This window comes from Haliaeetus albicilla, chromosome 26 (assembly GCF_947461875.1).
Source record: "Haliaeetus albicilla chromosome 26, bHalAlb1.1, whole genome shotgun sequence".
Classification (NCBI taxonomy): domain Eukaryota; kingdom Metazoa; phylum Chordata; class Aves; order Accipitriformes; family Accipitridae; genus Haliaeetus; species Haliaeetus albicilla.
This window is the reverse complement of record NC_091508.1, coordinates 6,817,774-6,831,977: the sequence shown is the minus strand read 5'-3', so window position 1 is coordinate 6,831,977 and position 14,204 is coordinate 6,817,774. Positions and strand designations below refer to the sequence as shown.

Below are 14,204 nucleotides of genomic sequence, written 5' to 3'. Positions count from 1 at the left end.
TTAATCTGAGTTAATTGGGATTCTTTTCTTATCAGCATCCCTTGTTCACCAGTCTCCCATTGGAAACACACTTCCTATGACCCTTCCCCTGCCCTAGGAGGGTCGTGTCCCCGGGACGTCACCAACCAGCAAAGTGAGTGCAGCAAGTTCCTGCAGGGGCTGGGAGTGGGTGCAGAGAAGAAAAGGACCTTGGATGGGTGACATTTATGGGTAGCTCGTTAGCTGGCTACGGAGAGCAATGCTGTGCACATGTATCATGGGCAATGCGGCTGCTGGGTGTCCCCTTTGCCCACTGCTGCAGCCAGCTCTGTTTAACCTGAAGGGAGTTCTTCCATTTCTCTGAGAGGAAGAGGAGGGCAGCGAAGAGAAGAGATGAGGGTCTCAGCCTCCCACACTTTGCAAGGCCCTCAATATATCTTATCCAGGCTCCTGGCTCAGACCACACTAGGCAAAATGGGAGTGGAGCAGAAAAGCAATGGCAAGGACAGGACCAAATCCTTCCCCTGGGCCTCATTGTGATGGTGGGACCCTGAACACCTTCCCAGCCTCCTCGAGGTGAAGAACCCCAAGTCCTTTATCAGTAGTGCCTGAGGATGCTGCAACCCCAGGCTAGTGCAGAGAGGACCCCCCCTACCCCGTGCCCATGGTCCCTTTGCACAGCAGTAGCTTGGCCTCAGATTAGGGCTGCTGTTTACTGAGCACAGGTCTGATTCCCACTTGCATCTTATTTCTGCAAGAGGCTGCTTTCCTGGAACTGATGCCTTTGCCTGATCCTTGCTAAGGTGCCCAGAAACCTGATGACTGGGATGCTCATAAATTAAAAGGCATGTGAATGATTGCTTTCAGAAAAAACATCTAGTGGATTTTTCCACTCCATGCTCTCAGGACCTTTCCCGGGGAGAGATCACTAAAAGTGGATGCTGTTACCCACCCTGGTCCCCTGTGGGGTTACAAACACAGTCTTTGCCCTGTAGGACTGCATTAAGAGTCTGGAAAGGGCATGGTGTGCAGCATGACACAGTCTTGGAGATGCTGCTTCTCCTTTATGTTAGCAAACCCCCATCTACTACAGCCCAGTCCCAGCCTCTGTCCCTCAAGGCTCCCACTGGCCAAAGCGACATGCCGAGATGCCAGGGACATCAAGAGGGCCAGCACATCCCCATGAGTGTCCAAGGCCAGGTGTGAGCATGCCAGGGGAAGGCCTGCTCTCAACTTGCCATCTGGACTGCAACCTCCACGCTGGTGGCATCATCGCTAACCCCAACAACCTCAATAAACCAGCCTGACCATCAGCTGGGATAAAAATTAATCTGACAATGCCCTCTGATGGTGGAAACAATGTCTGGTGTGGACAGTGCTGTGCCAGTGCTGAGCCCCTGGGAACAGCAATACCCCCATGGACTTCAGTTTGGACATGGAGAGTACGTGGCTGGGGGCACATGTGGACAAAGCAGAGGGGCTGCAGGAGAGATGCTGCAGAGAGGGGTCAGCTATTTTAGCCATAGGCACTGCCTGGCTTTGCTCTCCAGTGGCACCAAGGGCAGGCTGGGCTCAGATCTGTGGATGCTTAGGCTGGATTTGCACCCACGTTTGCATTGCCAGGGCCTACAGGGATATGCCTTTCTCAGGACAGGATCTGGGTCTGGCCCCATGACCAGGCTGGCACGGGCCTGGGAGAGCTCCTGCCCTCACCCACGTGCCAGATCTGTCAGCCCAAGAGGGAGGTTGTGCTGGCAGAGGACGTACACCGCGCTGCTGACCCCTGGTTAACAATGCACTTAGTCAACTTGATGGATCTGTCTGGGCTCTCTGTTAATAAACAGCATCTGACCTGAGCTGTCTCAGAGCTGTAAGTAACGAGTCATCTTCTGCACATGAGCTATCGGTAGCTAACAGGGCCAATTCCTCCTTCTCCGGATAACACATCAACATGTCCTGGCCCTGCCGTGTCATGCCATGGGGAGGGGATGCTGGTGGCAGTTTGTGGCTGGATCATTGCATCACTGGCATGGATAAAGAAATTGCGCTTTGATGAAGAAGCATCAGCACGCCACAGTTCTGATGTTGCTATTATTTTTTTCCCCTCCTCAGCCAGAATCATTCTCCAGCTCCAGAAGGAAACTTTTCCCCATCCTCCTCCTTGTTGGGTTGCTTCTGGTTTAGTCATCTTTGTATGTGTTTTATAAAGCTGGCCCTTTCTTTCCAAGCTCAAAAGCCATCTCCTCCACCCATGGTTTGGTAGGATGCTATATGAACCCGTAGCATCCCTGGCAGCTCTCCCCTCTACCTTCCCCCACCCAAGCCAACCCCATAATAAGCAGGACAGAGTGGTTTGGGCTTTTTTATTAGGACCAAAGTCCCTCACATGGGCTTGTTTTATTGTCATAGCTAAGGACACATTCAGAGAAGACCATGCCATGGCAGGCTGAGGTGCAGGCCCCCCCCCAGAGCACTTCCAGGGAGGAGGCAGGCCAGCAGGCAGCAGAGGCCATGACCAGGAGCATCGCCATGTGCCATGCTACCGCACAGCAGCTGCAACATCCACCTGGGGTAAAGGAATGAGATCTGAGTCCTGTGAGGGCATCACTGCTGAGAGACCAGTGGTCAGGGATGAGATGGGAAACCACGTCCCAGCCATGGCTCTAGTGCAAGACAAACCCAGCCCAGCTCTTCCACCCTCTCCTGCCCCACAAAATTCAGGTGCAACTCTTTAACTCTGCTTTTCTACCCTGCAGCCCCATTTCACACTCCTTTATAGCTGCCCCCAGCCCCAATACCTGACCCTCACGTGCATCCAACCCCTGGTGCCCCAGGTCTTTGAGCCCTGCCTACAAACTGGGGCTCTACCCACTGTGCTGCCCATGTGCCAGGCACACCAGTCTCCACATGCATCTTCATCCTCCTGGCCATATTTACAGTCCTCCCTCCACTTTGCAAAGGGGCAGGTTTCTCTCAGGCTCTGCAGCATCCCACCCCACCAGTCCATCTCCAGCCATGGGATGAAGAAGACCTGAGCTGGGTCCCCAGCAGCAGGTGACAAGGGCTAATCCAGGACACTCAACCCACTCCATCCCTGACAAAGTGATCCACCCTCCCTCCATCCCGCAGCCCCAGCCCAAACCTACCTTGCTCTTTGTCTTGCCCTTCAATCTGTCCTCACTGGGGCACTGCAGGAGAGCATGGGAGATATAAACCCCCTGAACTCCCCTCATCTTACCCCCCTTTTGACTTCCAAAAGTGAGCCAGGGCATAACCAACCCGCTCATGTGCGCACACCAACGTGCACCTACCCACACCATCCCTGAACACACATGCTCCAAGCAATCACGAACACCACCATCACTGCCTGCTGCTGGCCGGCTTGCCTCCAGGATCCTAGCCCGGGTCACTCCTAGGTGCTTTGTGTCCCCAGCACAACGCCAAGCTCATCCTCCTGGCCGACTTCACTGTGTTGCCTGCATGGCTGCACTGACAGCCCTGCCTGCAGGGCAGCGTGGCCGGGGCTGGCTGGGTCAGTGCTCGCTGCACCAGCTGGGAGCCCTGGCACCAGCTGCCGCAGAGCCAAGCACTGACCCCGTGCCACGCCGGCAGCCCTGTAGCTTCAGCAGGGACCGAGGGTGCCAGGCACCTGCCAGATTGGAGCCCTGCCTGCGTGGGAAGTAGGGCAGAGCATGTCTTGGGGCAAGCATGTGCTGAGAAGCCACAGGAGGAGAAATAATAAAAACTACATGTGTCTAAGGACACACTGTCACTTGGGGAACATGCATATAGTGTGTGGGCATGCATCCTCCTGCATGCCAAGGCAGGTCTACAGCACGCAGGGGAGGCGTCTGCAGGGAGCAAAGCGGGGCACCTCCATGCAAGGGCTGGACTGGGTGCTCTGCTGAGACATGGAAATGTGAGCTGGAGAGTCTGGGCAGGATCCCGAGACATAAATCAGAACAACCCAGGTGCAAGTGGAGGGGGTTCAGTGCAGCCCCCCCACGCATGGCTTGTGGATAGCTTGGGACACAAGTGCTGCTAGACACAGGAGCAAGGAACTGTCCCAGCCTCCACCAGCACCTTTGGTCCTTTGGCTCTGCAGTTTCTGGTTTCCTTCCCGTTTTTTGGCCATGAATGAGGGAAGGCGATTTCAAGATGCTTCAAGACCATAAACCCAAGAAGCCCGAAGATCCAGCTCTACAGGGCTGCCCAGCGTCCTTAGGCTCCCCCATCACCAGGATCAACACAAAACAGGGATGAACCACACCATTGTGAAAGTGAGAACACGAAAAGGCAGGCAAGGAGACATGCTCCTCTATATCCTCAGCCAATCTTACCTTTCACATCAAGTTTGCAGTCTACTGAGGCTTCTCCCAAAGGGTTCACAGCTTTGCAGGTGTAGATGCCCCCATCGAAAGGGCTAGGCTTGCGGATTTCCAGGGAGCAGACGCCCTGCTCTATCATCGCTATATATTTGGGGTCTTTCCGTATCTCCATCTGATTTTTCATCCAGATAATTTTGGGCTGGAAGGAAGCAGGATTTATTTATTTGTTTAAGGCAGGGAGAGAAATGAGAAATCTAACTGGCCCCAAAATGCAGCCACCTCCCTCTGCCTTTGCCTTGGCCCTGCCTGCAGCTGGTGGCCATGGTGGGATTCACAGTCAGAAGTAGTTTGAAGTGCTAAATCTCCCATTCTTGAGCCCTAACCACTGCTCCACACTTCCTTGTCCAGTGCAGAAGGACACAGGACATGGCTTGAATTAAGACCAATCTCCGATCTCCATGCAGAAACACCCCAAACTTGCCCCATTTTGACTCAGAGGGCAGCTGCAGCCCCCTAACCTCATCCAACCCTAGCCAAACATGACCAACCATCTCCCAACACCTCCAGCCACCTTGCAAAAACCCCACTGGTGGCTGCCCACATGTGGAGGCAATGCTGTCCATGGAGGAATCACTGACCTGGGGGAAGCCCCGGACGCAGCAGAAGAGATGTGTGCTGTAGCCCCGGGTGGTGGTTCGGTCTGTCAGGGGCTGGGTGAACTTTGGAGGCTCCATCATGTCCCGTTGGGGGATCTTCTCCGGCTGGTAAGCAGTTTCTAAGAAAATAATTAATTCTAGGTTGAGGCAGAGCTCAGGCTTCTGGGCTCACCAGCACATGGTCACAGGGATTCAGCCCAAGGTACCCCAAAATACTTCTGCTCCCTCACATAACAAGCCAGACAGCATCTAGCCTGAGCTGAGGACCTGGCCTTCAGCTCAGACCAGCCCTGTCTATAAATTCCTTCTCATCCAACCATGCCATGTTAGTGCCCAGTCCGTGGGGGGCAGGGGAGATGCCAGTCTGCAAACCAACACTGTGATTCATGCTATGTGCAGCATGTCAGATCCAGTCCAGGCACCTCTCTGGATCTCCTACTCCACCCCCCCCCCAAAATTCAGTGCACAGAAATAGGAGCTGGAGATAAGCTCTGCAGGTGGCAAAGACCCCAACTCACTGTGTGCTACCAGGGAGCAGGATGGAAATAGATGGAGGAAGAATGGGGCTGAGGGATACTGGTTTGGAGATTTGGCCCTGAGATGGACGACTGCAGCGGTCTTTTCCTCTGCTGGCCCTGAGCTGCAGGGCCAAGGCCAGGGCTGTTCCTCACCCCTCCTGGCTCCTGCTTCAATCTCACCCCGGGGATGTCCATGCCTTGATCCTTCCTGGGGGTCTGACCATGGCACAAGCCTTCCCCAAAGGAGAAAGGAGGGGTAGAAGGATGGCAGGGGACCTCTGGACCTCTGCCTTGGGAATGCACAGCCTGACCCCTGCAGGTCCCTGTAGGACCCCTGATGTCCTGGGGACCAGCCCAGCAGCATCACCACAACACCAAGGAAGTCCCACGAACCCCAACAGGGACAAGACACTTCTTGCCCACCACCACCCCCAACCCCTTAGCCAGGGCCTTGTCCCCACTTGTCTTCTCAATGTGGGCCACTCCAGAGGTGATGGCTGCTTTCTCGCTCAGCCCACAGGCATTTTCCGCAAACACCCGAAAGGAGTAGGTATTGCCAATGATGAGGTCAGAGATGGTGCAGCTGGTGCGGGTGCAGCGCTCCAGCACTGTGAACCATTTCTGGGAGAGAAAAAAAAGAGTGGTGAGGAAAGGCAAGTTGTCCAAAGGATGGAGAAGGTGTGGGGGGAGACAGCGGTGTGCAGCTCCCCCTTTCCCATCAGGGCATCCTCAGCATCAGGGCATGGGGGCCCAGGAGTGTGCAGACTCACCCCACTCTTCTTGTCTGACTTCTGCACCACATAGCCCTTGATCTCAGAGTTCCCATTGTCCACTGGCGGGGTCCACTCCAGGGCCACATTAAAGCCCCACACATCCACCAGCTTCAGGTTCTGGGGGGCGCCCGGTGGCTCTGCAAACACAAACCCTCACAGGGTGGCATCCTAATTTGCTCCCCCCACAACATTCTGTGCCTTGACCACCCCTTGCATCTGACTTTTAATCTCGTCTTACCCTGTTGCAGCACACAAGGGATGAGAAGCTGCGATGGGCACAGGCTGGCAGAAACCCTGCATCCCCAACCAGAGTTGTTCACCTCCATGATTGTGGAGAAGATCCCACTGGAAGAGGGACCCCAGAGTCCCTTGCCTTGTTGCTGGCCGTGTCCCATCCCACCCAGAACAAGAGCTATCCCCCAACCAAGGGGCAGAAATGAGCCCCAGAGTGACCCTGCAGGATCCCATCCCCAGCCTTACCAATCACTCGGATGTCCAGAGTAGCCTTGTCCTCCGCTCCATTTATCCGCACAGTGAGCTCGTACTTGCCCGAATCGCTGCGCTGCGCCTCACGGATGTAGAAGATGGTGTCCTTCTGTGTGTTGCAGATGTTGATCCGGCTGGTGTCCAGGGGCTGGTTCCCCTTGGTCCAGATCACCTCAGGCTGTGGCTTTCCCTGGAGCAACCCCCACAGGAAGGTTAGGAGCCGCTTGAGCACACGGTCCCAATGGGTCCTGCTGGGAAGGACGGGTGGGCAGAGCCACCCTGCTTTGTCCAGGCAGCAGTGGCTTGGATACAGCCTCTCCCATCCAGGAGTCCCCAGGGAAGAAACTACAGCTGATCCCTGCCAGCCCCACTGATGGGAAGCCATCAGACTCCAGGGAAGATGCTTGAACATGCTGGTCCCCCAAAGTCCTCATGGAGCAAGCCCAGCTTTACCTGCCCAGGGCATTGCAGGCAGAGCTGTGCTCCTGTTACCCAGGCACTGAGCCCAGGTTCAAGCCCAGCAGCAGGGGCCTGAATTCATCAACCAGTGCCAATTCATGCCTGGAGCATGGCCAGCCCAGGCTCCCAACTGCCTATGAGACATGGCATGGACATGTCCCTCATCTCAGGGGCAGCTTTCTGCCTCTCATTTCCCCCTGCTTGGTCAGCATGTTTCAAGGCTGGTTTTCTCCATCCCAGATGCCGTGGTAGAGATGCTTTAGTGATGCCCCAGACAGTATGCGATAGATCAGTTGAGGAGAGGACCTCCAGCTTGGCCCACCAGTGTCAGCATCACTCCCCTCATCACATAGCTCTGGGGCTGCCCTGCTCCAAAGACAGCTTCTGTCCCCAAGGGGACCCCCACTGTTGTGCTGTGGGGTCCTGTGGTATGTGGCCAGATCCCTGCCAAGCTCGGCCAGGAGCACGAGCTGAACAGGGCTCGTGGGCTGAGTCAGCAGCAACAGCTAGCCCATGCTCTAGTGTGTTTGGGGTTGTCCCACTGCCAACTCCATCAATAAAGACAAAGCAGAAGAAAAATGTGAGCACAGCAGGAATGGGAGAGAGGGTCCCATCCCATCTCCCATCCTTAGCCCATGAGACCAGGACAAGCCAGCCCACAGTTGGCCCCAGGCATGTCATGGTGGCTAGAAAAGTCACTGCAGAAGCTAATCTGCAATGAAAAAGCCTGGGGGATTAAATCCCAAATTGTCCACCTACCTGGAAAGGGATCATCACATTCACGGCATCCCCAACACGCCTGACATAAGTCTGCCGCAGATGACGGGGCATGCGGATCCTCGGGAGCTCTGGGGACCAGAAAGTCATGCCTTGGGGTCAAGGAAATCACAGCTCCCAACTGACTGACCCACCCCACACATCCACTTGCTTGGCCATCAAGAAATCCCACCCAGAAACATGGCCACCTCTTCCCTCTCATCTCCTGGACAGTGCTTGCTTCCCTGCAGGGCCATGGCAGCCTACCACACTGCCTGCACCCCAAAATTATATCCATCCTTGAGATACCAGGTCACCAACCCAATGGCACCACCCTGATGGACCATTCACCCCCTTCATTATAGCCAGGACATGGAGACCAACAGGCGCTTAACCAGAAGAACCACAGCACAGCCTACGTGGTAGCAAGGCAGAGGACAGCATCTCCCAGTTAGGAAATAGTCTCCCCCAGCTCAGAAAGCAGACCTTCCAGAGGCACACAACCAAACTTCCAGCAAGGACAAGGCTCGCCAGACCTCCACCTTCGCTGTGTGCTCAAGGCTATTGAGAGACCAAGGTGGTGCATAGTTACTCACAGCAGAGCTGTGAAAACCCCAGGCTTAAAACGAAGGCTAACGTCCCCAAGGGAACATAACAAAGATAAGCAAAAAACCACTGGAGTGTGTGTCTCCTTCCTGGGGTGAAAATAGCAGCCGTGTAACCCTACCGGCTCAGTGCCACTTGGTGATCCTTTTGGAGAGGCATTGGGTTTATGTGAGCCCCTCATAAAAGAGCTGTGTGTCTCTGTCTGGATTAAACGTGCTGGAGCTTAGCTCTGGGGAGGGGGCACAGACAGAATTAAACCAGGACTGAGCGATGGCTAAACAGCTGTGAGCATGAAACGACAGTGGTGGGCTGGGGAGGGCAGGGACATGCCCAGGGGGTCCCAGATGGCCCCACCGACAGCTGAGACAGTCCCTCCTCTGCTCATGCTGCTATTCGCTCCAGGGATCCATGCATCGATGCTGCCACTTGGGCTCATCAGTCTCAGCAGGGCAGAGAAACCTGACCTCGATGGAGGAATGTTAATTCATGGGTGTTTTCCCCAGTTCACGCGTGTCTTGCTTAGCTGGAGAGGGCTGGCCGAGGTCGTCGGTGGCCCAGGTGACATGCTGTCATGGGTGGGAAGACATTTTTCCTGCCCCAGCTCCCTGCAAAACATGACTCCCACACCAAATCTTCATCTGATTTCTCCTTGTCTCTCTCCGCTTCCCAAACCCACTCATCCCACCTGTTTTTAAACTCTCTGCTGTCTGTATTGCTGCTATTTAAAATCCCTTGTGATGCTATAAATGAACTGGTGAGAGGTATAAAATGCAGTCCCAAATAAAATGTGAAGACCAGAAGGTAGAAGATGGGGCAGAGATGAGTGGACTCGTGCACCCGACACACACCAGCACCACTGGGGTGGACATGGGGAGGCAGAGGGACACTGAGGGCTAATTTGCTCTTCAGCAAAGCCAGGCAGTGTGCATAGGGCTGTATTTCAAATGAAATGCAAAAGTAGGCAAGTGCTGTTTGTTGATGAAGAGTTTCAATTAGCAAAGAGAAAAGAGAGAAGAAAAAATACCCACTGGTGTGGAACAGGAGCAAGTTGTGCGTGGGTCTTTCAGCTCTTTGGGTTTTACACCTCTCAGCCGGTACAAGAGGCTGGGACAAAGCTCAGGCAGCAGGGACAGGGGTTTGAACTGGTGGGTGCAGCATGGGACTAAAGTGGGAAACACGAGCTGTGTATTTGGCATATCATGCCAGTCCTCTATGCCTCAGTTTCCCCAGTCCCACAAGGTATGGTGGGATGCCTTTGAGATCTGGAGGTGAACATGGCAGCAGACACCAACGACTAAGACATGTTCACCTCCTCCGAGCAGACTGAGAGAATGGACCCTGCAGGACCCTTTCCAGATGCTAATAGCCTTCTCCAAGCCTTTTCCTATGAAAAGCTGATGGTTCCTGGAATAATTTTTGTTATTATTATTACTGTTTTTAAGCAGCTGAAAAATCCAATGTGTTCTTTGAGTAATAGGAAAACTTGTGCATTAATAATTCCTTGTAAAGGGAAAATAAGTCTATATTTGCTGTTTGATAAGTGAAAACCAGCCTTGCAATCATACAGCAGCCTCAGCACATTCACAGCACCCCAGGAGGAATGCAAGTCTTGCTAAGCATGGGAGCAAGTCCATTCATTAGCGAGTTCAGCATGATTAAAGTTCCCATGCTCGACTACCAGCTCTTGACTTTCCTTAGCTAAATAAACAAAGCTGTCCAATGTGTATGTGATGGCATATTAGAGATGTAAGCACAGCCAAGAAGAGGAGATGTGCTGAAAGTGAGACTGTTCCTAACCTCTTGCAATGAAATGGGAAAATGTGGCTCTGCGTTTTGAGTCCTTCACCGCCAAAGCTTCACCATTTGCAAGATGAGTGTCTTGAGGTTGGGAAGCTACTCCATCCCACCCCAAGGGAATTGGACACAGTTATTGAGAATAACAGCTCGGTCAAAGGCTGGATTGTGATGTGTGAGCGGGCAGAGGCTGCTCAGGCTGCAGTGATGGACTGTGATTTCTTTGTACTGCTGACAAAGCACATGGGAATTATGCGTGGCAGGAGCAGTACTTACGGAGGATCTCTCTGATGAGGACTGGTTGCTCCAAAGTAGCCGGGACACTGGCACCGCTGGCGCTGAGAGCCTTCACCCGTACGTGGATCTTGTCACCGGAGCTGAGGTCCTGAATTGTGTACCGGGTGGAAAGAAAAGGCTCCTTGTTCGCAGCTGTCCAGTCTGTACCTACAATTAACCCAGCAGAACACTGCAGGTGTGCAAAGGACAGACAGACACACACCCCAAACAGCAGGATCAAGCCACAGGGGATGAAACCCAGAGGCAAAGAACCCCTTCCTTGCAAAGGCTGAATGATTTGGGGCAGCAGCAGAAAAAGTATTTTAGGGGGGGTTGGCCACCCCACCCTGCCAAGGAGAGTGGGGTATGAAATGCTGGCAGAAGCTCAACTGTTAAGCAGGAGGCTATTTGCAAGTAAGAAAAGGCATTAGGCCAGCAAACATGGTCCCTGCTGACCTTCCAGGTGCATTTCTAGAAGTAGTTAAGATCCTTTGACCACCTTGCCAGACAGTCTGCTCCTCTTACTGCCCCAGGATAACTCACTGGGGCTCACCATGTTCCTCAGCACATCTTCCACATCGGGCAAGGTCTGCTTATCACCTGCCACCAGCCAGCTAGACCTCTCCAACTGTTCTTCCTGCCTGGAAGGGGTATCTCAAACTCACTCCACAGCCAAGAGGTAGATCTCCCACATCAGGCAGCTAACACAGCCTTGCAATGTGCCGAACATCTTAAGAGGTTTCGCAGAAAACAGACTGCCCCAGTCACCAAAGAACTGGGTGTCCCAGGTGGGCAACTAGAGCAACCCACGTGTGCCAGTTTGCTAAGCCACCATGTGCAGCTTCAAACCAAGAAGGTTTTCCCGTCAATGCCATCAGACCAGCCAAATCCCACCAGCTCCTCTTCCCTTCACCACTGACAGCACTCAAACCAGCCCTCACTCAATTGTCACCGTATTTCAGCCAGCCAGGGTCTTGCATCAGCCCAATTACAGCAGTCCCAAAGCCCATGTGGTTATCACTGAATGACTAGAGATCTCCTGTCACTCAGCCAAGCCCAAAGCAAGCTAGGAGAGCATCCAAAACTGTGACCTTTGGGTAGCTGTCAGCCAGCATCCTCCAGGAACGGCTGCATCTTTCCTTGTCCCATGCAAGGGCTTCCTCATGCATCCCATCCAGCCATGGATACCTCCCCAATCCCCAGTCCAATGATGAAAGGCTCCCACAGCCAAACGTGTTGATTGTGCCTGGCACAAGCTAAACAGCCAAGGGTCATAGATCAAGTTCCCCAAGGCCCACCTGGGTCTCCAAAACCACTCCAACCTCATGCAGCACCCAGCCCACCAGCCCCAGCCTCCCCTTGCAGATCACCCCAGCCACACAGGTCATTCACTTTCACCCCAGAGCCAAGCAGGGCTTCAAGACAGTGCCCAAAACACAAGTCTTATCCATCTACTCCATTCTACCAACCAGCAATGCAACTGGAGAACCACACATAATTGTTGCCACCCAGCAGCTAACCTCCATCCACCATGGCCATCCTCCTTCCAGGCATCTCAAGCCCCATCTTGCTTGGGCAGGGCTTGCCTGCTGATGCATGTCAGCCCCTCTTGCACTGCCCAGGATGCTTTCCTCCCTCATCCTCCCACTTTATCCCCATTCCTTCTGCACTTCATTTTGGTCAAACATGGGAGAACTGCATCTTCTTCCTCCTGAGGTCTTGCATCACCATCCCAACCCCAAGTCTCTGCAGAGCTGGAGTTCATCAGAGACCATCTTCAATAGGTATGCTGGTCTCTCCTCCACCCTGTAGCTGGACATGGTAGTAACATTAAACCCAGTTCAGCCCCGCGCTAAAGACATCACTACTATCTGAAGCCAATGGGAAGCCCCTCTCCTCCACAGAAAAAAAAAAAACCCAAAAAAACCCCCGACCATTTAAAATGAACTCCTTGGGGCAAAGAAAGGGAAATGGTGCCCAGGGAAACACGCTGCCAGGTTCTGTCCAGCTCTGTCACACGCCCTCGCAGCAACACACCAGCTCTCCATGCTTACAAGGCAGGAAAGCCCAAGCCTACTTCCATCTTTGCAGATCTCCACCACGTATCCATCCAGGCCCGAATGGCCTGTCTGCTCCGGAGCTTTCCAGGTCAGTGTAACTGAGTTTTCACTCACTTCTTCCACAGCCAAGGACAAGGGGGAGCTGGGCGGCTCTGTAACAAACCCGCAGTGGTGAGGACAGGCTCTCGAGTACAGGGGCTGTTGGAGGGCAATCATTCAACCTCCATCTTGGTCTTCAGCCCCCCCATCCTCTTAATCCCCCACCCCTATGCCACTGCAAAAATATCCTTGATGACTTCATCCATCTGTCCCTTCACCCCAGCACCCCCACATGCCCCCTCCCAGCCTTGCATATCTCCCCTCCCTACTTCAGTGCCCAGTCCTGTCCTCACCTGCCTTTGGTTTCTCAGGCTTAGGTTCAGGGGCCGGGGCTTGGGGTTCAGCTGGAGGAGCCGGGGGACCTTCTTCGGGGGCTGGAGTCACTTCTGTCGTGGGGACAGGAGCAGGCTTGTCTGCGGGGGCTGTGGGCTGCTCTGTGGCAGGGGGATGCTCAGGGGCCGGGGGCTCTTCAGCAGCTGGGGCTGGTGCTGGTGCTGATTCTTCCTTTGGGGTTGGCACTGGCTCTTTCTTTGGAGTTGCCGGAGCTGGCTCTGTGGCTGGAGGTGCGGTTTTGCCAGTCATTGTTGCAAAGCCTGGGGGCTGGGGAAGAAGATGTTTCGGGGTCTCTGCTCCGGGATCTCTGCTCTGTTTCAGGGTCCCTGCTCCAGACCAAAGGTCTCTCCTTCAGATCTGGGATCTCAACTCCGAAGTTGGGGTCCCTGCTCTGGACCAGGCGTCTCCACTCTGGACGGACAGTCTGTGCTGCAGGACGGCTGTGCTGGGAGGGGGGAACCAGGTCACTGAGCCAGAACAGGGGCTGGGAGATTTTTATAGGCTTCGGCTGGCACTTGTCACCTCCCTGCAAACCAATATGCCTGCGCAGGCGGAGACCGCCAGGAATAGCCACCCGGGACCTGCACATTCAGCAGCACACCCCTACCCCCTCCTATGGGACTGCAGCACATGGTCCTGCCCTCCCCCACCATCCCCCCAGGCTCACACAGGACTGGGAAAGCCAGGGCCAGGTCACCTTTCTTCGGGGACAGGGCTTCTGTCCCCAGCACCAACACCCCTCTAGCTAAGGGCTTCCCAACCCCTCCACTGCCACCTCCTCAGCCACCCACTGCCACCCCAAGTCCTCCCCCTAGCCTCCCCATTGACCCTGTGCCCCACATGCCTTCCCCCAGCTGCTGCATTAACATCAGACCCCCTACCCCAATCCTCCCTGTTAATCCTGCATTAACCCCCCAAACCCACCTGCTCCCCACCATGTCCTGCCATAGTCCCTGCTGTAACCCTAGACCCCTCTGCTCCCCCCATGTCCTCCCTCAGCCTCCACCTCAATCCTCAAACTGTTGAGGTTGGAAGGCAACTCTTGGGATCATCTGGACCAACCCAGCTGCTCACACCACTG

General features: G+C 54.4%; 1 protein-coding gene across 2 annotated transcripts; it reads right to left on the bottom strand.

Annotated features, from left to right (window-relative positions):
• Positions 1-2,328: 2,328 nt before the first annotated feature.
• Positions 2,329-13,601, bottom strand: MYBPH (myosin binding protein H). 2 transcript variants are annotated; one of them, XM_069770748.1, is made up of 11 exons: positions 13,084-13,601; positions 12,709-12,843; positions 10,632-10,799; positions 7,959-8,047; positions 6,735-6,930; positions 6,252-6,391; positions 5,943-6,102; positions 4,946-5,082; positions 4,320-4,506; positions 3,126-3,167; positions 2,329-2,586 (listed from the first exon to the last, which is right to left on the bottom strand). In XM_069770748.1, exons 1-10 carry the CDS (start codon positions 13,370-13,372, stop codon positions 3,157-3,159), a joined length of 1,512 nt encoding a protein of 503 aa, XP_069626849.1. In that variant the 5' UTR covers positions 13,373-13,601; the 3' UTR covers positions 2,329-2,586; positions 3,126-3,156. The 2 variants fall into 2 exon arrangements, with proteins under 2 accessions (XP_069626849.1, XP_009918911.2); XM_009920609.2 differs by having other exon boundaries at positions 2,329-2,545.
• Between the last annotated feature and the right edge of the window lie 603 nt (positions 13,602-14,204).

Excerpts from the sequence above, each read along its gene's own strand:
- MYBPH (XM_069770748.1), bottom strand. The coding sequence starts at position 13,372 with ATGACTGGCAAAACCGCACCTCCAGCCACAGAGCCAGCTCCGGCAACT. Across the intron at positions 8,048-10,631 it reads CCTCATCAGAGAGATCCTCC|AGCTCCCGAGGATCCGCATG; the intron begins GTAAGTACTGCT and ends TCTGGTCCCCAG. Across the intron at positions 5,083-5,942 it reads GGCCCACATTGAGAAGACAA|AAACTGCTTACCAGCCGGAG; the intron begins GTGGGGACAAGG and ends TTATTTTCTTAG.